This window comes from Vigna unguiculata, chromosome 8, assembly GCF_037176805.1.
Source record: "Vigna unguiculata cultivar grain cowpea cultivar isolate G323 ecotype 2 chromosome 8, ASM3717680v1, whole genome shotgun sequence".
Taxonomy (NCBI): Eukaryota; Viridiplantae; Streptophyta; class Magnoliopsida; order Fabales; family Fabaceae; genus Vigna; species Vigna unguiculata.
The window spans coordinates 20,558,555-20,582,462 of record NC_140799.1 but is presented as its reverse complement, the minus strand read 5'-3'; the positions used below and the strand labels follow the sequence as shown (position 1 = coordinate 20,582,462).

Here is a 23,908-nt window from a genome sequence, read left to right as displayed (position 1 = left end):
ATATATATATATATATATATATTATTAAAATAAAATGTAGATAAATTATATAATATGATCTCGTCTAATTAGATGTTAAAAATTTTAAATAAAAATATATATCGATATAAACAATTTAACTTAAAAAAAAAGAGAAATAACATTTGAATATATAAAATATGAGATTTTTTTAATAAAAAATATTAAGGTTAACTAAAATACATTAACTACACAAATGGCATGTAAGGAATAAACGCTCTTAATGACAATAATGAATATATAATAATTCTTCAAAATTATTTTTAGATACTACTTTTAAGAAGTTCAATCAATTTGACTTAAATATTTTAGAATTAACTAAAATACATTAACTACACAAATTTGCATGTAAGTAAATTCATTCTAAGTTATAATTCTCAATAATTTGAGACTAATTATATCGGCACTCCCTAACAAATATATTGACCTTTAAGAGTATTGTTAATGTCATTAGGGATGACAACAGGGTAGGGTGGGACAGGTTTCTCTATTTCATACCCATCTCTGTAAAAAAAAATTCATCCTCATACTCAAATTCAATGGGTATCAAATTTTTGTCACATCTCCATCTCCGCCGGGGTAACGGGTATAATCTCGTACCCATCTGTGCTCGTTTTCTAACTACTTCAATATTAATTTTTATAAAAGAAAATAAATTACGGTAAAGAAAACATAATATTATTAAATATTCAATATTAAGAGGATAATTGTTTCTTCCATATCAAATACTTTGAAATAAATTATAATTATTTACATTTTAAATTAGAATACCAAATAAAATTTTATGAGAACCAAAACATTTATTAAATTTGCAAACTATAAACATTAATGAAACTTAGTTCATAAAATTAAAAAATGTTTAAAAAATATAAAAGGAAAAAAAATATTCAAATTAAAATATATTTTAAATGTTTGTTTACTTCAATTTTTTAAATTCTAATGAATCTCTTCTTTATACATTAATAAAAGTTATAATACATCACTTGATCAAAATGACACAAAGAACAAATTATAAACATAATAATAAAATTTTGACATAGATTTTGTATCTTTTGAACTCCAATACATGTTGGATAGTGAAAAAAAAATTCATGGCAATTACATTAAATTTTTATATTGTAGTAAATAAAAGTTATTTATATAATTAAAGTAAAAAAATTACAGTATGATTGATAATGAGTTAGAAAATAAAAAATAATTAGATAGAATATATCGAAATATTATTCTACATGATGAAAATAAACAATAAAAGAATATTAAAAAGTTAACAAATGTGTGTCTTAGAAATAATTTGAGAGACTATTGAAAGAAATCGCAGAAAGAAAATTAAATGTATAATTAAGGGTATAATAAGATAAAATAAATACCTTAGAGATCTAAGAAAATTTTTCAAATATCAACATAAATACTCAATAAAATTATTTCAACAAAACAAAAGATTTCTTCAATTCGGGGATTCCCCGTCAAAATGGGGATGAGTTCAAACAATACTCACGGGGGCGGGTTTATTTGCCATCTCCAATTGTCATAGTGTGTTAAAAATTACAATACTATTAATGTGGTAACAAAATTAAAATTTGAAAATCAAAATTAAAAAATAATAATAAAAATGTAGCTTATCAATTAAGACTTGTAAATGCACATGTAAAAAATAATAGAAAATCTTAAAAGGTTGTTTCATAAATAAGGGTTTTGAACAAACAATATGCATACATATTTTTAAATTGAAAAATGTGGTAACAAAATTAAAATTTGAAAATCGAAGTTGAAAAATAATAATGTATAGGGGCTAAGATATACACGGGCTAGAGGGAAGCCGATATATACTCGGCCTAATGTGCATGCATAAGTGTCCAAAAGAGTAAAGGTGGAAGGTTGACCTAGGGAGGGGCTTGGAGTATCTCATTTAGGGAGAATGAGTATAAGGGTGCAAGTCTTGGTCACGTGCAAAGGAATCTCAATTGGGATGTGAATGTATAACAGTGCACTCAAGTTTCAGACAGTTATAGTGAGACATTCATGAGAGGATATTCATTGTTTATTATTATTTATTAGAGAATAAAAACAGTACTGAGAGCAATGAAGTCGGGATCGAAACCAGGTAATGTAAAGTAAGGTATAGTATTCGAAGGTAAGCACGATTAACTCAACTGAGTCTTAATATACACGCTCTATTGAAAAATTACTAACTTGAGCGTCGGAGTGCCTGCCCGTACCCCACCTCGGAGTGCGATCCAGAAGTTACTTAGAGACATGTTCCAAAAGAGAAAGGCGAAGGAAAGAAGGCTTTTGAGACAACTTGGTTCTGACTAAGAAGAGTTCTGATCAAGAACAAATAATAATAATGTAACTTACCAAATAAGACTTGCAAACACACAAAACAAAATAATAGAAAATCTTTAATAGTTGTTCCACAAATAAGTGTTCTGAACCTACAATAACAATAAACAATATGCATACATTTTTTTTAAATTGACTTTCTAAAGTCATTCTAACACAATTTGATTTGAAAAAACCTTGAAAATGGAGATAAACTTAAAAATAGATATGGACCAACGTATACTAAAATACCCATGTATGTGTGCAAGGTAGTTAAAATTGAAATTATGATTAAGATCATGATGGGTTAATATAATCAAGATTGTAACATAGATAGTAGATTTCACTTTTTATAAAAACATATATATATATATATATATATATATATATAATTAAACATATATAATATATATGGAAATAAAATCAATCCCTTTATCGATACTTAATCAAACTATGTTTACAAAACTAATAACTTTTCAATAAATACTTAACCAATAAAATAAGTAATGCTTTACCAATCAAATAATTATTCGATTTTACTGAGAGTAAAAATTAAGCTAATTTTATCCTACGAGAAGTAATAAATACTAACGTTATAATTAATAAATACTAACGTTAGTAAGCTTCTTCCAATCTATACAAAATTGTGGCTACAAAATTGGAAAATTATAAATGTATTAATCTTTAATTGGGAAGTGTTTTGGTGTGTTGCTTGCAGGACTTTAATTGTATTAATTTTTTATTGAGAAATGAATTTTAATTGTATTAATATGCAATTTAATTACATTAAAGTTGGTTATGTGACTGACAACATATATATCAATGTAAAATTTTAATCATTCACCAAAGAATATAAATAGGTAGTGCAATAAAAAAAATGACGATTTACACTATTTTATGATTTTTTTTCGATAATCCTACGATCCTACTGTATTACAATTTTGCGTGGGATTTGATTCGTAAATACTATATAAATATGTAGGATGTTACTGTTAGTAATTTTGGGTCATGCATATATATGACACATAATTAAATGTGTTAGGGCCATTATTTATAAAGCCAAATAATAAAGTGATCTGACTAAAGGCATATGCCATGAAAATAAATATTGTGTAGAGATCACTTAGTAAATTCTAATTTGATGAGGGGTCAAATTAGAAATACTAAAACTTAAGTAATTCAGTTTATAAATGGTCGTGGTCCCCTTTTGAGAGCACACATAGAGAGTCATAACGTATTCTTCCTGTTCCTTTCTCCCTATCTCCATCAAGAGAGAAAACCAAAGGAAAATAAAGGTGCTCTACAGGAGGAAGATCAAACCAAAGGGAAATCAAGGTGCTCTGCAAGAGGAAGATCACTACGCATATAGGAGTGCTCTAATATTATCGTTATGGCCAATTCAGGTACGCTTTCGTTTACTATTTACAACATGATTATCAGTATGGGTATGAGATATTGTTTATGAGTTTATGATTGATTATTAGAATCAATATTATGATTTATATTATGTTTATGTACATGAATGTGCGTTTATGTACGTAAAAGTGTGATTATGTGCGTGAAGATGTCAGAATCAATAATAGGATCATATTTTGCGTTTATGCTTACACTTAAGATTTTATAATTTAAATCTCGATTTTGACTACCTCATCTATTTATGTGAAATGGTTTAGAGAAAGTCAAATAAAATATGATTTGTGATTAAAGAGCCACACATAGCTTTCAAAGGAGGAGAGAAAACCTTCATTAGAAATGAATACAAACTAAGAAGATGAAAGTCACGCCGACATGAGATTTTGAAATAAGATATTGCGAAAGAGTCACTAAAAATGTATTGGGAAAATAAAAGAGAAAAAATGGCTAACATTATTAATTAATTTTTAAAAAAAACTACATAAAAGAAGAATCAATATGAATGGTCGATAAACAAACTTAATGGAAAGACTGTGAGAGAAGATAACTACCGTTTCAAATCTACATAAAGATGTGTGTGTTGGAAAGGGTTTCAATGTGATGTAAGTTTCAAGGATATTTAATCTATAATTTTATAGTGTTGTTAATCAGTGTTCTAAGAACTTTAAAGTGTAATTAATCAACATTGAATTATGTAAAAGTTCATACATATACAAGTAGTAATTTCATAAAGGATACCCTATCCCCAAATTCCTAGATATGCAGTCAAGCTACGCTCAATTTTGAGGTCACAACTTACATTACTTTATCTTACACACCACAACCTTACTACTCATAATTTCCTTTTTAAAGTTATATCTAATTAATACCTCTTGTGATTTTTGATTTCACTAAGTCTATAGGTTGACCCAATGGAAACTTCGACCCCTTAATTCACTTCCCAACCACACAGTGTCACTATTGACCGTCCTAGTGCCTGGTAGTAAGCAACGTGCTGCGAAACGGTGCTTACATTCTTGAGAAAAATCTAGAGTGTCCCTGCACTTGTGAAAACCCACAACTGCAACCCATACTGCTATGATCATTTACACAGACCGGAATCAACAATCATTCCACGAATTATACTTAGTACAAACTCAAAATGCAAACATTCATATTTTTCTATATAATTCTGCCATCAATCACTCCTAACTTCTAAATCCTCAATCGTTCCCAATCCAAAAAGGCATTCATATCAATTTCCTCAACTACCTCAATTCAACTCAAAATTCGTCTATTATGAATCTCCAACTTCCGATTATCAAACAAGGATCCATTTTTCTCCAATCTGAATCAACCCAGAACTCAGAAACATCAAATTATGCCAAATCGACCAGCGTCGCCTGGCGGGTGTTCATCACCACCAGGCCGTTCAACTAAAAACCCAAAAAACTATGTTGGGAAGCATGCGTTGCTTGGCGGGTAGTTCATGCCGCCAGGCGGTTCCTCATCAGGAATCCATAATTTGCACAGAAAAGGGAAGAGTCGCTTGGTAGCTTTGAAGGCCCGCTAGGCGGTTTCTGAGAAATTTCCAGAAACTAGTAGAATTCGATACAACAGTACAAAATTAATAACAACAATTCATGCAATATACGAAAATACTATAAACACAATCAAACTCGAGTTTAGCTCCCCTAACATGGATTCCTTGCTTAAATCTTGGAATCTCTCACGTCCTTGTGCACCACAACGATTCTAGCACTTGTATCCTTTCCAAGCTTGCTCTCATTCCTTGCTAGCCTCTCTAAATGGTCCAAAACACATTCTCCTTACTGCACTCACTCTTGGCAGTCTCAAAACCCTTTATTTCTTCCTCAATGAGTCTCTTAACTCTACCTTAATGGTGCTTAATGGCCAAAAACGAAATTGCCATAAAAATGTGTTTAATTGCCATTCAAGATTAATTACTGGTTGTTTTTCCATCCCTCTTGGCTACCCCCTTGTCAGCTAGTGTTTCTGGCCTTTCACATTCATGCCAAAAAGAATTTTGGCAAAAAGAAATTTATTTTGCATAGGTCAAGATTCAAACACACAACCATTCAATCTCCAAAGTAAGTGCACAACCAATTCATGTTTCATGATAATTCCTATAAATCTAGGATTATATTATCACTCATCATGATCAAGCATATTATTATTAAAATAATAATCCATTAAATAATCAACATAATCAAGTACTCTCAACCATTTGAGCTAGTACTATTCTACATCATACAAACTAACATCAATTGTCATAAAAACTCTCACTACCCACATTTATAAATTATTTATTTATTTATTTAATTAATTTCCTAGGATCTTACATTCAAGATCTTCTTACATAAACTTTTATGAAATAAAGCCTTTGTATGTTTCTTTACCAAATAATCATCACGTTATTACTCAATGTGTTGGGACTATGATCTTGAATGAAAATCTTATTATTTACAATCTTTTGTACATTCCTGAATTTACTCTGAACATCATCTCCACACATAAACTCATGAGTACGTCCAATTGTAAGCTTCTTTTCTCTCGTTCCTTTTGTCAGATACAGGAGGAGAGATCATCGAGGATGACTAGTCATGCAAATTTGAATGGAGGCTTGTTTCGTATATCCTAACACTTTGATTCTAGTGGGTTCGTGCATAGTCAAGCGAGGAAATTAAATGTTAATTGCATTCGACAAAACCCGAGTCTATGGCATCAAAGGTTCGACCATCCATCAGACAACAAGATAAGTAAAAATTATAGTGATATTCCTTATACGAACAATGAAAGCTGTGAATATTGTTGGCTGGGAAAACAACGAAAGCTTAAGTTTCCTCAAAGTTTTTCGCACGCTAAAAATACTTTTGATCATGTTCACATGGACATAGGGAGTCCTATTAGTTGAGCTTCCATACATGGTCATAAATACTTCCTCACCATAGTAGATGACTGTAGTAGACACACATGGTTGGATCTCATGAAAAACAAGACCGAAGCTAGAAATCTTATTTCTAATTTCCTTGCTTACGTTCGTAATCAATTTAACAAATCTATTAAAACCATCTGAACTAATAATGCGCAAGAGTTTAATCAAAAGGATTATTATGAATCAAACGACATCTTTGCATCACACACACACACATATTTATATATATATATATATATATATATATATATATATATATATATATATATATATATATATATATTTTGATCCATGGCTTTCATTTGTATCAAAATTTCCTCATAATGTACCGCAATAATAAATTTCTATCCATATTATGATTTCATCTCGAATTTAAAGTTATTTTTGTAAGTGTTTCCCACATTAATTTTTTACTTTCGTTTATATATTTTTTATCCCGCTTTGTTAGTTTCAAAATATATTTATGTTATTGAAAACACTAGTATACTCTGAAAATAAGTTATGAAAAGATATTTTTTTCAATATATAATTCCATGAGTTAGATGAAAGTGGTCGTACAGCAAATGAAGGTTAACGCTTATTCAAAATGGCTGTTATAGCTGCTATAATTAACAAAAAAGATGAGTATAACAAAATATAATGTTGTTGGTAAGTATATTCAAAGAACTTGTCAGAAAAACGATAACTTAAAATCTAATCAACGAATACAAAGATATTTTCAATTGGTATGATAAGAACTTCTTTCATTTAAATTTATTTTTCTTGCATAGTAGAAAGTTAGTATAAATCATGTATTTGGTGACTTGGACAATTAACAAACAAAACAGATAGTTACTATTTATTTTTATTTTTTAAATTACTTTTGAATCAGTAAAATGTATGTTATATTTACATCCGTAATACTACTTAGAACGTGAGATCTTCACTTGTTAAATCAACTTTAAATTGCAAAAATAAAATAAGTAATCAATGTCTTTTAAAAGAAACATCATGCATCGAATTAATGTATTTATTAATCATTACAAATATCAAGTAGAATATTCAGAAGAAGTATGAACAATGCTTTCCTCGGTATAACTTGTCCATCCACTGTCATCATTTGAAGAGGTTTCATAGGATTTATTTTTGTGATCATTTATATGAAAGAGGGAAGGTTTTGGAGGCATTTCAATATTCTCAAGTTCTCCTTCCAACATCTCCACTACTTTGTTCATGGGAGGACGATCACTTGACTTTAATTGTATACACCATAATGCTATTAAAAACATCTTCTTTATCTCATCTTTGTATTCTTGCTTGGTACCACTTTCTCCTTCTATCTCATTTTCTTCACTCAATTGATCATATATCCAAAGAGGGAAAAAAAACTCACTTGAATCATTTGCATGTGCATTAAAATTTCTTTTCTTATTTGCCATTTCCATCAAAAGCATCCCAAAACTATAAACATCTGCCTTGTATGATACTCCTCCCAAATTATGATAAAATAACTCGGGTGCCATGTATCCAAGTGTTCCCCTAACATCAGTCAAAGTGATAATGCTTTTGTCTGTAGGATAAAGTCTTGCCAAGCCAAAGTCTGAAACCTTTGGGACAAAGTTTTCGTCCAAAAGGATGTTATGTGGCTTGATATCAAAATGCAAAATTTGAATGTCACAACCTTCATGCAAATAAGCAATACCACGAGCCACTCCAAGAGATATCTCATATATTTGTCTATGAGTTAAAGAGATAACATCTTGCTTGGAAAAAATATATTTATCAAGAGAACCATTAGGCATGAATTCATAAACAAGAGCATGATTTGATGATTCAACACAAAATCCAATAAGTCGCACCACATTTGTATGATGTATTCTTCCAATAGTACCAACTTCACTAATGAAATCTTGTCCATTAGACTTTGATTTACTCAATATCTTTATCGCAACAAATGACCCACTACGCAACTTTCCTTTGTATACCAAGCCAAATCCACCTTGACCTAGCTTTTCCTTAAAACCCCTAGTCATGTGTTGTATTTCTTTATATGAGTACCTTATTGGAGCGAGGGTGTTTTCTTGTAGAAAAGTTTCAATATTTTCATACTTTGATTTATGTCTTTTTCCCCATTTATATATTAACAACACAACAAAAGCTACCACACCAAATATAAATCGTATTATAAAGTACGGAAAGATATACCTTCCGACACTTGTTCCCATGGCAGCTACGATATCACCATCATATCCTGTAGCTTTATTCAAGCCAAAAATTTGCATCAATCCTGCATGGTTAAAAAATTTATTATAGTTGTGTTGAAAAATATTTCTTATTTTTATCATTATGTCAGAATGTTTACAATTAATAACAACTATTCACAACAATGTTAAAATTATGCATCAATTAAATTGTTCAAATGTGGGAGAAAGGACTCACTTATGAGAAGATGATTAGAGTTGGAAGATGAGTGAGATTGGCAATATCTAAAGAGAAAGATTCACAAAAATCATTGACTTAGATTTTTGAATTGAAGGTAGTGTTATGATCTTTTATACAATTAACTAAACTCATTGATAGACTAGATCTCCCGACCTTAAAGTCCTTCATAATATCTTTCTTGTAGGTTTCAACTAAAATTTTATCCTTTCTTATTCCTTTAACTTTGGGGACCAAACTTTGATGTCATTAAATGGTTGGATTCTTCAATGAGGTAAGCAATTTAAACATCCATTTTGTTTTTAAACATGATATTGCCATTGTTTTTAGGGATCTCAATCATGGGAACATATGAATATTTCCATTTTATTATATTTATTCATCCTAGTCTATGTTATTTAAATTTTGAATATTTAATTAAATTTCAATTGCTTAAATTTAATTATTGAATGCTTAAAATTAAAATTAAAAATATAAGAATAGTAAAAATTATAACGACTAATTAATATTTTAGTTTGTAGGAGTGAATTCAGAACTAAGTCATTAGTTTGTTTTAAATATTAGATTAAATTATAGGTAATTTGTACATTGTACATTTTAAAAAATATATTGGAAAAAACATAGTTTAGATCGTTATTTTTCAATTATGACAGACTATAGATTGAAAAGCAAAAAAAGCTTTGTGACCTAGTTGCCTCATATAACTACGGGTTGACATGGATACTCATTGGGGTAAGTTGTCATGTCCAAATGATGCTAAGTTTAGTGGCTATTTGGGACTTATAACTTGATGATATGTTTCTGTTGCCATTCCTACATGGGATGAGGTTGAAAAGGCAAAGTAGAACCTCATATGGTAGGATATTCATATATGTTAACATCATATTAGTTAATTTCATTATTAATCTACATTTATATGAAATTGATTAATGTTTGTTTGTACAACAAAATTTTGACATTCCCAACATGAAGGTTGTAAGAAATATGATCTTATCTGCCATTGCCACCAAATTGAGTGACTTTAAGAATTTCTTAACACAAGAATATGTATTTAGAAAGCTTAAAGATCAATATAGTCCCTGTGTCAAGTACTAGATCAACCAGGAGGATTTGATGCAATTTCATGTTAGTTGGTTTGATGATTTTTAGCAAGTTAGTTTTTTACAATTGTTATAGTGAAACAAATTTATATTTACACTTTTTCTTGTCTCATTTTTTATTTTGTGTTGTAGGAAAAGAGATTGGCTGCCCAAGAACGACAAAAACTAAATGATACACCCCACTTACTATCATGAGGGTGTATACTTTGTTAGAGGATTGCCTCGAGAAGGCATAAACAGAGGCAACAAGGCTAGAGTTTACTACCCTTTTATATCATTTTCCTCACTATGTGATGTGAAAGGTTGCTCACACCAGATCAGAAAAATGACTTCTTAGTTTGCACATAAGGCTCATTTATTCTTCGTGGTCGAGATGATATTTTGATGATGGTCAAAGTAAGATCGAAGAGCCCAAGATGTGTGCGCAAAACTGGTGCGGCATGGGGACTTTGAGATTACTTCAGCCCACCACCATTAAGAACTCTCAAATCTTGCACTCAGGATGCCTTACATAAAATTGATATGTAGTTTAAAAAAAACATAATCAAATTTGGCAATCCTTGAAGCAAGAGATTGATGAGAATTTATAGTCCCTTGCTCATTCTTAGTCGAAACTCAGGGAACAACTTATACATTTTCTAAGGTTGTTCAAATGAGCACCAAAGCGTCATGTGTTGTTGTAGATCCTTTAGCAGATCATAGTTACATAGGTGTAACAAATCAGTGTGAGTTATATGTTGAAGATATCCCTTACGTGTAGTCACAAAGAAGATAAATGCTTATGTAGAAGACTTGTTGGATAAGGGTTGGATTAAAAAGATCTTAGCCCCTGCGCTTTGCAAGTTTTATTAGTTCCTAAGAAAGATGGAGAGTGGAGAATTTGGTATGAATGTAGAGCCATCAATAATATTACAATAAAGTAGAGGCATCCAATCCCTAGGCTAGATTATATGTTGGATGAATTGCATGGTTCATAATATTTTCCAAAATTGATTTTAAGGTTGGTTATCACCAAATTTGGATTAAAGAAGGTGATAAGTGGGAAATTTCTTTCAAGACTAAGTTTGGATTATATGCATGGTTAGTGATGCCTTTTGGCCTTACTAATGCACCAAGCACCTTCATGCGACTCATGAATCATGTCTTAAGGGATTGTATAGGTAAATTTGTTGTAGTTTATTTTGATGATATTTTAGTGTATAGTAAGAGTTTGCATGATCATGTATGTTATCTTAGGTTAGTCTTCTCCATTCTTAGGGTTAATCATTTGTTTGGTAATATAGATAATTGTATTTTTTTTGTATTGATAGTGTTGTCTTTTTAGGTTTTGTGGTCAATAAAAGTTGGGTTCATATGGATCTTGAGAAAATCAAGGCCATCCAAAATGGGCTACTTCCAAAAGTGTAGGAGAAATTAGGAGCTACCATGGTTTGACAAACTTTTATAGAAGGTTTGTTCCTAATTTCTCTAGTCTAGCTTCACCACTCAATGACTTAGTGAAGAAAGATGTAACATTTGTTTGGTGGAAAAACATGAAAAAGCTTTTCAATAAATAAAAGAAAGATTGACCAAGGCACCCATTCTAGCTTTGCCACACTTTGCAAAAACCTTTGAACTAGAATGTGATGCCTTGGGAATTGGCATAGGTGCATTATTATTGCAAGAAGGTCATCCAATTGCATGTTTTAGTGAAAATAAACATGGCGCTTCTCTCAATTATCCCACATATGACAAGGAAATGTATGTCCTTATGAGGGCCCTTCAACCTTATGAGCATTATCTTGTTGTCAAGGAATTTGTCATTCACAGTGACCATAAGTCACTTAAGTATTTGAAGAGTCAACATAAGCTCAACAAAAGGCATGTTAAATGGATAAAGTATCTTGAGCAATTTCCCTATGTAATCAAACACAAGAAGGGCAAAACAAATATAGTGGCTGATGTTTTGTCAAGAAGGCACACACTTTTTGCAAAACTTGGAGCCCAAATTCTTGGATTTGATCACATTGATGAATGGGGGTTATTTGTTTAAAGAAGGAAAGGTTTGCATTTCCCAAGGTTCACATAGAAAACTCCTAATTGAAGAAATGCATGAAGGAGCACTTATGAGACATTTTGGGGTAGATAAGACTCTAAGTATCCTTAAGGAAAAATTCTTTTGGCCCCATATGAAGAGGAATTTCCAAAGGCATTGCTATAAGTGTATTACATATAAGCAAAGTCAAAATCAATGTCTCATGGTATTTATACTCATTTTCCTCTTGGTTCTACCCCTTGGGAGAACATAAGCATGGACTTCGTCCTAGGACTTCTAAGAACTGCTAGGGTGTTTGATTTTAAATTTGTGGTGGTGGACCGCTTTAGTAAAATGGCTCATTTTATACTATGCCACAAGATAGATGATACAAGTCATATAGCAAAGTTCTTCTTTAGAGATGTGGTTAAACTTCATGGATTACCATGCACTATTGTGTTTGATAAGGATACTAAATTCTTTAATCACTTTAGGAGGACCTTATAGTTTAGATCGAGACTAAGTTGAATTTTTCTACCACTTGTCACCCACAAATAGATGGGCAAACAAAGGTAGTTCATAGATCATTGCCTAGATTATTGAGAGTGACTTGAAGGGTAATCATAAATCTTGGGATGAGTACCTTCCCCATATAGAGTTTGCATATAATAAAGTAGTTCATATAACTACTAAAATCTCTCCTTTTGAGGTTCAATATGAGTTTAATCCTTTGACACCTTGGATTTAGTACCTTTACCTACTTTCTTTGATTTTTTTTTTCATAAAGAAAGGGTGTCTAAGTCTAACTTTGTCAAGGATTTGCATGAAAAGATTAGACAACAAATACAACACCAAACTGAGAGAGACATTAAGTATAATATTAAAGAGAGAAGAGAGGTCATCTTTAATGAAGGGGATCTAGTTTGACATAATTTAAGAAAATAAAGGTTTTTTAAACGAAGGAAGTCCAAACTTAACCCTTGTGGAGATGGTCCTTTCCAAATCCTAAGGAAGGTCAACAACAATGCATATCAATTAGACCTTCCTAAGGAATATGGAGTGCATACCATCGCTAATGTGACTGATTTAATTCCTTTTGCAGGTGGGCATGAGGAAGATAATGACCCTCTATATTTAAGGACAAATCCTCTTCAAGAAGGAGGAGATGATGATTTGGGCCTAACCATAGGCCCAATCACTAGAAGCAAGCTGAGAAGAATACAAGAGACGAAACTTCAAGAGCCCAATGGGCTTTAAATGCTATTTTCATGGGTCAAGGAACATATCAAGATTTGATGAGCTTGTCCTAATCCATTAATGTAGATTTAAATTGGATCATAACTCACCTAGCTTTTGAAATTGGATCCATTCAAGCCCAAATTCAAAAGTCAAGGCTGAGAATGTTGCTAGCTTGTCTATGCGTTGCACATTTAGCACATGTTGTAAATGAGGTAAGTGTGACCATGCCATGTGGCTAATGATCCGAGAATTGTGGATCTAGGAGATTTTGGCGCCAATTTTAGCTTACATTTGCAACCCATTTCGATGCACATTTAGCTTGCATTTGGAGCTTGCCTTCTATTATAAATGAAAGCCTCCACCTCTTGTAAAATCATTCTTGAATGTGCAATGTTATGCTGTTGAGATCATTCCATAAAACATTCTTCGAGTCACATAGCAAAAGCTTCTTTAAGAATCTCCTCTAGCCTTCCTCCTTTAAGATTGACCCAACCTTCTTAGAGTTCCTTCATCACTACCACCGAAAACACCTTTCTGCACTTTCTTCCGCTGCATCCAAGCCGTGGAGCCTCCTTGTTCCAGCCACCACGTGAAATGAGGGTCATCACTTATGCTTGGCTATGGATCGATTTGTTCTACCATTTTCTCATTGTTCTTTCTATTAACGATTATCAACTCATGTGCCTCCAAAGGATTCTACAATTCCTCAACAGTTATAGCACCCAGATCTTTTGATTCTTCTATGGCAACAATTATATGATAAAAACTTGGAGTTAACATTCGAACCACCTTCTTCACAATCTTCATGTCTTCTACAACCTCATCATACACAAGCATAGAATTAACAAGTGCTTGAATCTTGTTAAAATTTTCAAATATTGATTCTTGGTCAGTCATGGAGAGAAATTCAAATTGTCTCCGCAAGGATTGCAAAGGCACCTTTTTGGTTTTTCCTGCATTCCCATACGCCTTCTTCAACATGTCCCAAGCTTGCTTTGCAATGGCAGCTTGTGAGATCTTCTGAAAAATATTTACCGAGATGCATTGATACAACAACACCTTAGCCTTGAAATCTAGTCTCTTATTCACCTTGTATGTTTGTTCTTGATCATCTGAGGCATTCTTAGCATGTTCCTGGAAACCTCTTTTCACAATTTCATCCACTTCTTGAAACTCATAGATAGCCTTCAACTTTACACACCAATTTTCATATCCTTTCCCATGAAAAAAACAAGAAGACTCCTTGGTATGACACCCACAACAGCCATATGCACACTCTCAATAATGCTCTCTTTCACACAACTCCTTCTATAACCTAGCTCTAAATACCACAATGTTGGAGTTGGAACGCTTAACACTGATAACCTCACTTCACTCAAGGCACTCACTCTAGCTCACACTCACATATCATACACAAAGGAAAAGAAATATGTAATGAAAAAAGTACTAATTTTCTCATTCAACCCACTACTGAAAACTCTTATATTACATGAGATTTTTCTTGCAAATTTTTTAAAAGAATTGCAAGAAAAGACTTTTTCTTACTATTTTTTGTAAGAATCTTAATTGGAATGTAATTCCTTCGTGAGTAATTATTTTACAAAATTATAAAATTCGTAAATATTTTTTACAAAATTTATTGTGAAAAGTGTTTTATACAAAATGTTTTGCAAAAATAATAGCAGCAATTTCCTGCAATTTTTTTTCATAACAATTTATAAATATTTTCTATAAAAAAAATTCAAAACAAAATTAATAGAAAATATAAATTCTTTTAGTAGTGACCCTGTCAAAGTACGTACATGCACCGCTGTATAAACGGTCAAGATGACACTTAATACGGTTATATGGAACGATAAACAAAGACTAGTTCTCTTTAAATAGTTTTCAACATTTTAAATATAATTAATCTTGATAAAATGTATTAAATAATATAATAAATGTTTTCTTGTCAGCGATAATAATATAATAAATGTGATCATTATAGAAACGAAGGTACATGATAGGAAGAAAAGAAAGTTACCTCTGTAAAGACCGATACAAAATAAAACTGCAAGAAAGTTTTGTGATGTCAACAAACTGGAAGAATAAAAACCAAACCAGTAGAATCTAAGGAACAAGGAGGTAAAGGACTAGATTATGTATAAATATATAAAGGAAAATAACCGAACAATAGAATAAACAAGGATAGAAACTTACTTATTGCGGAAATTATGTTTTCTGCAATACTACCTGAAAAACATTAAAATGAAATTCAGGGAACTAAAAGAAGATTTATGAGAATTTTGTAAGATCTTACATAAACACATGTGCAGAATAATTTTACTTTATAATTAAAACTTCCAATCAGAATATATTTATATATTTAAGACCTTCATATTTTTTAACTATATTTAATAACACCCGTCGAATATAGATTGGTGTTGATAAATACAAGTCGTCGTTTAGAATTCACTCTAACGTAGAGTTCATTCAATTTGTATAATTTCTTTTAGTTTATTTTTGTTTAAAATATCATATAATCTATATTTAATTTAGTTGAATCATTTTGAAAAATTTAATTTCTCAATATATAGTTTGCTCCCATTTATATTTTATTTATTTCTAAAAAAAATGAAGGATTAATTCAATGGTGATGAAGCTACTCTCAACAAAATAAGAATGTACAGGAATACAAATACTTTTAAGAGGGAGGTCTCTTCAATTATGTGACATGATACCAGCCCTCTCTAAAAGTTGTGGATGTATATAAAACAAAAATACCTAACATATCATGAGTGCTAAAAATAAAAAAATATTAAACATATTAAAATGCAAATAAGTCTCCTTACCAAATAAAGAAAATACAAAAACTAAATTATTTTTTCTTCTATTTTAATCATTTTGTGAATAAAAAGTTCAATTTAATTATTCAATTATAAGAGAGAATATTATAATTTTCATTTAATTATATCATCATAAAATGTGAAAGAAAGAAGAATGGATAACAATGTAAGATAGACTATCCAGCTTGTTAACCTATCATCAAATAATGGGGGTGAAATTTCATTTCATTTAGTGCTACTTTGCCTACTCAGCCGACCATACGGAGCACAGTTGATTGGACCACTACTCTTTAAGAAAATTATATTAAAATTCTTTTTATAATATAATTTTGTTAAGATTTTAAGCATCTAAAAAATAGAATATATGTTTTCATCATTTCTATATCTTATAAACTTAATTTTTCTAATATTAATAAAAACATTTATATTTATATGAAAGGTAGACTAAATTTAATTAATATACTTTTCTCTATTAATAAATTTGTTTATTTAAATGAATGTTATAAAATAAATTTTTGAAATTTTATTATTATTATTATATTATTATTATTATTATTATTATTATTATTATTATTATTATTATTATTATTATTATAAATTGGACAGATTGACTTGTGGGAGCTATTCACAAATTAGGTGAACCGGTATTCAATTGACAAGTTGTCCTGTCCAACTTCATAGGTAGACTAGTGGCCGATCCACTAAATCAATTATTAAAACACATGTCTATATCAATATCAATGGGAACATAAACACAATATGTTCACATGTGTATCACTTTTTTTTTTTATAATAATAATAAAAAATAAAAATGTAATTTAAAATTAGACAATATAACAACTATTGAAATAAAAATAATTATTAAAATGTTCATTAAAGTTATTAAAAAATAATTTAGAAAAAATAATTACATAATAAACATTTTTATTAAATTTTAGTATAATTAAATATTTAAGGATAACTAAATTTATCGTAAATAGTTTTTATATAAACAATAAAATTAATAAAATAGACTGTGGTGATAAAGAAAATTTTCATAATAAAATGGGCTAAATCTAAAACCCATTTCGAAATTTATTATAGAGAAAATTCCTTTTATTAACTAATAGCTATAAATAATTACGCAAAACAATATTTTTATGAATGAAACAAACTAAAATAACAATTTAACCAATTATAGACACATAGAGGAAGTGAAAAAAGGTGTCATTACCGCCGCTGCATTGGTATGTGACTGAGTTAGGTTGTTCGTAGATATAACGGCATTCTTTCTGGCCACACCGAACTTCATCTGTGGATTCATCAACAACGCTGCAATCTATTCCCTTTCCGCATTGATTTTCACAGATAACATACAACCAAGAAAGCTCAAATCCCTGTGAAAGCATTTTTAAGATTTCACCATACGAAACTGCTCCGTTGGACTTGTGCTCTCCCACACCACCAAAAGTAGCCACCATCAGCTGGCACCCAACCTTGATGTCCTTCACACCAAAACCGTTTCGCGAATCCCTAACAACACCATACACGTGTCCTCTCAGGTCGCAACCCCTGGCTTCCACAGCAACATATCTTGGATCGTCAGCGATTGGATCGCTGCAATTGAAATACGCTATCGACGGTTGAAAAAATGGGTCCAATTTCAGGGGATCCCTTCCAGGACCGATGAGATCGTTACTAAAATTGCCGGAGTGCAAGAAATAGCGAGGCATGGAGGAGCAGGTACCGTCCTCCGCATCGCTCACTCGGATTTTGTATCTCTTGTAATCGATTTCTTGGACTCTGTATTTACCAGAAAACAGGGCTAGAAGAGTTGTGTTGTTCTCACACTGCAATTGGTACCTGGCGTCGCCGCAGTGAGATGGGTCACTGCTGAGTCGAAAGGGGTAACTTATGTTGGGAATGTTGCCGCAGGAGGAAGCTTGGCAGTTGGAGCTGAGCGCGGCGGTGCAAGTTTGTATAAGTAGAAGAATGATGACGATAGGTATTCTTACTGGTCTTTTCATCGTTGCCGTGTGAATTTGATTAACTCTTTGCTACGCTCTCTTGAGACTATTTGTTGTTGTGCACGGGTTTCAACTACTTGGGAAGATAGATGAAGAAGATATTTTCAATTCTAAACGAAAATTTCAGTTGTTTTCAGCTGTCATAGTTGACTACCACTTATATTTGTACCGTATCTTATCATCCCATTTAGGTAGATACGAACCAACGGGTAGAGACTCTAAATTGTCTTTAATAATAGAGTCATTATACTTTGAAACTCTAATTTTTATCTTGCATAATGATACTTGACTTATTTATTTTTATCCACATTTAACTCATCATTTCAATCACTATTTAATTATCTATTTTAATTTTTTGTAGTGGTGTAATAATCTAAAGGTGATTGGAGTAATGAATTATAAGTGAATCAAAAAGAATTCGTCAACAATCAAGGAAGGGAAGCTAAGGCTTATGATGCAAATATGTTTATGCACGCGATAGAGTAGTGAGCTCTGTTGAACTCGCTTAGGCGAACGGGTTGGTCGCTCAAAACGAAAGCTCTCGCTTAAGCGAAGAGTTCTCGCCTGAGCGAGAGCAGCAACAGCTCACCCCCTTTCTATTTCGAGGGCTCGCTTAAGCGAAGGCCACTCGCCTGAGCGAGAGTAGTCTCGCCTGAGCGAGTTGGGCTAGCTTGAGCGAGACCTCGACGTGCTTCCTGTTTCAGTCTCGCCTAGGCGAGAGCAGATAGCTTGGGCGAGGGGTCCCTCTCACCTGAGCGAGGGCTCTTTAGCTTGAGCGAGATTGGCAGAGTTAAGAGTATAAATGTATGTTTCACACGATTGGTTGATGGGTACTTAACCAGTTCAAAGCATGATCCTATATGTACTCTATATGTTATATTGGGGCTGGAAGTTGATGTGTTTGGCATGAGCTTGGTGTGATATACGCTTGGTTAGTTGAGTATATATATATATATATACATATTGGCATGAGATTGATGTGTACGAGAACTTAATGAGTGGTTGGTGAAACATGGATAAGGTATGGATAGGACATAATCCCATGACTTTCAAAGTGAGTGCTCATGGTGGTGTCTCATCTAATGGACGTAATCCTATGGACCCTTCTAATGGGTGTCCCTGGTGTTGCCTCATCTAACGGACGTAATCCCATGGACCCTTCTAATGGGTGTCCTTGGTGGTGCCTCATCTATTGGACTTAATTCCATGAATCCTCGGGGTGAGAGTTCATGGTGGTGCCTCAACATTAGGACGTAATTCCACGAGGGTAACGTGGTGGTGCCTCAAGGCCAGAACGTAATTCCACGAAGACCTCGTGGTTGTGCCTCATGTAAGGATGTAATTCTGCGAAGGCCTCGTGGTGATGCCTCACTGCTAGGACATAATTCCACGGTTTCGTGGCGGTGCATAATTATGCGTATCCGGATAGTCTAGTCTTGGAGTCTTAAATGGTTTGGTATCTCATGTGTGGTTTCGCGTTATTTATGCTTGACTATGTGATTGAATGTTGAGTGTTATGATATAAGAATCTTTTACACTAGCTTACCCTTCTACTTGCTTGTATGTTTGTGTGTGGGTTTTTCTCCTTTACGATGATCATCGATTTTATTGATGTGAGCAGATGTGAGAACCCTTGGCAGTGGTAATGACAATAGGGATGCTGCGGCTTGATGGTCATGGACGGGTATTGGGCTCACTATGGGGCCCGTAGCTAAAGGAGTTTTATTAGTTAGATTTTCTCTTGTTCTGGACAAGAACTTGTGCTACTTTTGAACTATTGTACTTATGTTAGGCAGTGTGGTGCCTCTTTTCTTTGTTATGAATAAGTTTGGGGTACTGTGTACCTTTATATACCAATTTCCGTACTCTCTGGATATTTATGTATGTGGCATTTTATCAAATTGGATTTATCCATTTAATTGGGACGTTACAACTGATGTCATAAAGAGTATTGAAGTCAGAAAATAGTTCCTTTTGATTGTGGGAGTTAACAATTAATTTCTTGGCAAAGTCGTTATAAAAATAATAACTGATTGACCAAATATCTCATCTCCTATACAATAATATCTTTTAATAAAACATCAATTAGTAGATGGACGGACTTAGGCTAAATTCCTAGACCTATAGACTTTATCCGTTTTGGAATGTCTTATCCATCTTCATTAATAAGGTCGGGTCCCAAACAACCAGGACAGTACATAGTGCCCTAACCTTGAGCCATAGTGTCTGAGGCATAAAGGCTGAAAAGAAAAAGTCTTGGATTTACGAGAATCATCACTTTAACGAGTGTTTTCCACCCCCAAGTCGAGCTTGGAGTTGTCGTTTTAATAGGTCTTCCTGAGCCCCAAACCGAGCTTGGACTTGTCATTTTAACAGGTCTTCCTCGCTCCCAAGCCGAGCTTGAAGTTGTTGTATTATTGAGTCTTCCTTGTTACATATAAAAAAGTTTAATAAATATTTAAAATTACATATTTTTGGGCATTATTATAGGAAATTAATTTTTTCCAAAATAGAATTTCACTTAAAAATTATTTACTTCTTATTAAATAATTTAACAATCAGTATTTTATTTTTCCTAAATATTATTCTGCTTACAAATAATTTATTTCTATTAGATAACTTAAGATTCACTAAACATATATTTCTGGTTTTATAATTTTCCGTTCAAAACCTTATTTAGTTTAAGATTTATGCAAAATTTGTTTTTCCAAAATATTATTTCCCTTGAAAAGAATTTATTTCTATTAAATAATTTAATATTCAATGAAATATACAAAAACTTAGTTAAAGATTTAATTATAAATACTTAAGAAAAAATATATTTTAATATTAAACCTTGAGAAAATAAACCTTCCTTACCTCTTCGTTTGATCTCAGATCATCGTGGGTGACAGATGTCGTCTGAACAGGAGGTTCAGGCTGGTTCTTGCTTTCAGGTTTGCCACAACAACATAGACAGAATCATCCATGAGAAGACCATGCACAACGTCGTGGGAGTGGTGCTAGCACTGTTCTAACAAGCCCAAAGTCACATTTTTTTAGATCACATTTTGTTCATAAATAAATTGCTTGATTTTAAATTTCGGTGCAAAACATTGACAGGATGTACGTGTCTTTTGACCATTAGCTCGTCTCATCAAGAGTTACCTCAATCTAGTGGCTTCTCTAGTGGGTCTTGTTGTGAGTCTTTCATTCCTTAATGAATTTTGATAGTCAACTATATATCTATTGTTAAAAGAAATAAACACAAAAGATTAATAACAAACATTTAAAATAACAAATAACATATTATTTAACAAAACACGTAAATTTATACAAAAATTTGAGATTCAAACATAAAGTTATAAATTTGTCATATGTATATTCCCTCATCGTGATTTTCCTGAATTACATGTACATCATCAAGTATTGGAACCTCATCAAAATTTATAGTTGTTTTAAATGGATAAGTGTCAGTAATATGAAGATTACTCAAATTCTCTTCACTAACATCAATTTGTTGCTTGCCATGAAGAGCGACAAACCAATGTTCAGACACAAGATCTTTTACATAAAAAACTTGATATGGTTGATGTGCCTTGTCTCGATAACCCACCTTTCGAAAATCAACTAGAGTTATACCCAATTCATCGATTTTGACACCACTCGTATTATCAATCCACTTACATTTGAACAATGAAATAGTAAACATAGTATAACCAACCTCTTATATCTCTTATATTATACCTTAGTAAGTGATTGATTGAAATGTAGGATTTTGATCTTTGAATGTGGAAAATTGCAGCGATTAAGCTTCAAGACTCACTCCAGTATTATGTATTGTGCTTTTATCATTCAAAGACTTCGTATAGAATGTGCAATTATTAATTTCATAACCTATACAACTTACGACATCAAACTTCAATCCATTTACCAGCCACATCAAAGTCTCAAGATTGTGAATCTTTCAAAACCTCAGATTTAAACTAAAACAGGAAGGTTATGTTATGCTCCACCAACTGTCATTTCTCTGATTGTCTTAGATGTTATGTCTTCATAATTGCTTTGTGTGCAGATAAGTGATGAGTTCAAATTTTTGCCCTCATTTAATATTTAAATTTGGGGATTTAATTGAATTTTCTGTGCTTAAAGATTGATTTAATTAGGATTTGTGATTATTGGATTTATTGAGTACGTTTGGTAAAAATGGCATAAAAATTGATTTTAGTTGCATAAAATATTATTGGATATTCTAACGTTTGTTAATGCAGCTGAGTTTTATTTTTGGTCAATTAATAGTGTGGATTTAAAATATTCAAAGTTACAAAATAAGTCCAAAATCAGGAAATTCTGGAAAAGAATAAATCAGGAGCTAAAGTGGACCACCAAAAACCTGTTCTGCACCCCCAGATTTTACTAAGTTGCACCCCTCCTACCACTTAAACTCCATTCAACCAGATTATGCCATGTGGCAATCCCCACCTTTCAAATCAGGCCAACCATAATCTGACACGTGTCATAATCCTCCACTCACCAAATTGACCAATCAAATCTTGCCACGTCACCATCTACCAAAGTGAAACCCTAACCCTAATTTTCTCCTCTCCTTCCAACACCATGGCAGCCGCCGCCGCCATCTTCTCGTCGACCACCGCGACACACCAACAACCTGTAGCAATTTCACACCATCTCTGGCACCTATTCCTCCGACCACCGCGACGAGCACCGTTCGCACAAGCAGCCACCGCGACGCAATGCACCTCCATCGCGCCCCTGCAACCGCGTTCCGCAGCCATCGCAGCAGCGCAACTCGCCGGAAATTCGACCACCATCATCGCGATGCCATCTCCGTCAGCCACCGCGCAGCAGCAACGAGCGCGCCACTTCACCACGCACCACCATCTCGTGTTCCATCACTATCGCAAAACACCATCACTGCACAAGCAGATTCTCACGCGAGCCAAACCGCAATGCGCCACTATTGTCGCACACCATGAACCAGATCAGAGAAGAAGAGTTCGCCGGAGAAGGAGGAGCAGCCGCGCCGTCATCCACAAGCCTCCATGAAACCCTAAACGCATGAAACCCTAGTCTAGAGAGAGAAAGTGCACTCTGCGCCACGTGTCAGGCTGCTATTAGACAGTCAAACTGGTCAACACTGGTCAACTGGTCAAAGTCAGCAGTCAACTCTGGTCAAAACTGCAAAAATGGTTAAATAAGAGGGGCAGAATTGGAAATTGGACAGGAATTAAGTTGCTAATTAATTAAATAAAAATAAAAGATTTTAGCAACTGACAGATAAAGCCCAAAGTCCAGTTGAAGCCTATATAAAGAGACTTAAGGGAGCAGAAGCAGGACTGACAACTTAGACAGCTGAGAACTCTCTGGTTTTGGCAGACACCGTCATCCATCACATCTCTCATCCTCTCTTTTCTTTTATTTTCTTTCCTTCATTATATATTATCATGTATTCCATCAAAGCCATGGAGGGCTAAGCTTTAAGGGTTGATTCCACTGTAATTTCTTAACTGGATTCTGAGGTTAGATGAATTTATGTGTTTGTTATTTTGATTATTGTTGTGGTTTTTGTTTATCTATGTCCTTTGCTTCTTAATCGAATAGAAAATAATGATTTTAAATCT

General features: G+C 32.7%; 1 protein-coding gene and 1 long non-coding RNA gene across 3 annotated transcripts; one reads left to right on the top strand and one right to left on the bottom strand.

Annotated features, from left to right (window-relative positions):
• Window positions 1-2,201: 2,201 nt before the first annotated feature.
• On the bottom strand, window positions 2,202-18,287 carry LOC114194209 (LEAF RUST 10 DISEASE-RESISTANCE LOCUS RECEPTOR-LIKE PROTEIN KINASE-like 2.3). Of its 2 annotated transcripts, XM_085665575.1 has the most exons (5): window positions 17,495-18,287; window positions 15,656-15,688; window positions 15,480-15,506; window positions 8,870-8,951; window positions 2,202-2,339 (listed from the first exon to the last, which is right to left on the bottom strand). In XM_085665575.1, exons 1-5 carry the CDS (start codon window positions 18,285-18,287, stop codon window positions 2,264-2,266), a joined length of 1,011 nt encoding a protein of 336 aa, XP_085521701.1. In that variant the 3' UTR covers window positions 2,202-2,263. The 2 variants fall into 2 exon arrangements, with proteins under 2 accessions (XP_085521701.1, XP_027940120.1); XM_028084319.2 differs by lacking the exon at window positions 2,202-2,339 and having other exon boundaries at window positions 7,612-8,951.
• On the top strand, window positions 17,745-18,594 carry LOC114194210 (uncharacterized). The gene is made up of 2 exons (XR_003606352.2): window positions 17,745-18,003; window positions 18,077-18,594. It is a non-coding gene; the product is annotated as an uncharacterized LOC114194210 (long non-coding RNA).
• Window positions 18,595-23,908: the final 5,314 nt, after the last annotated feature.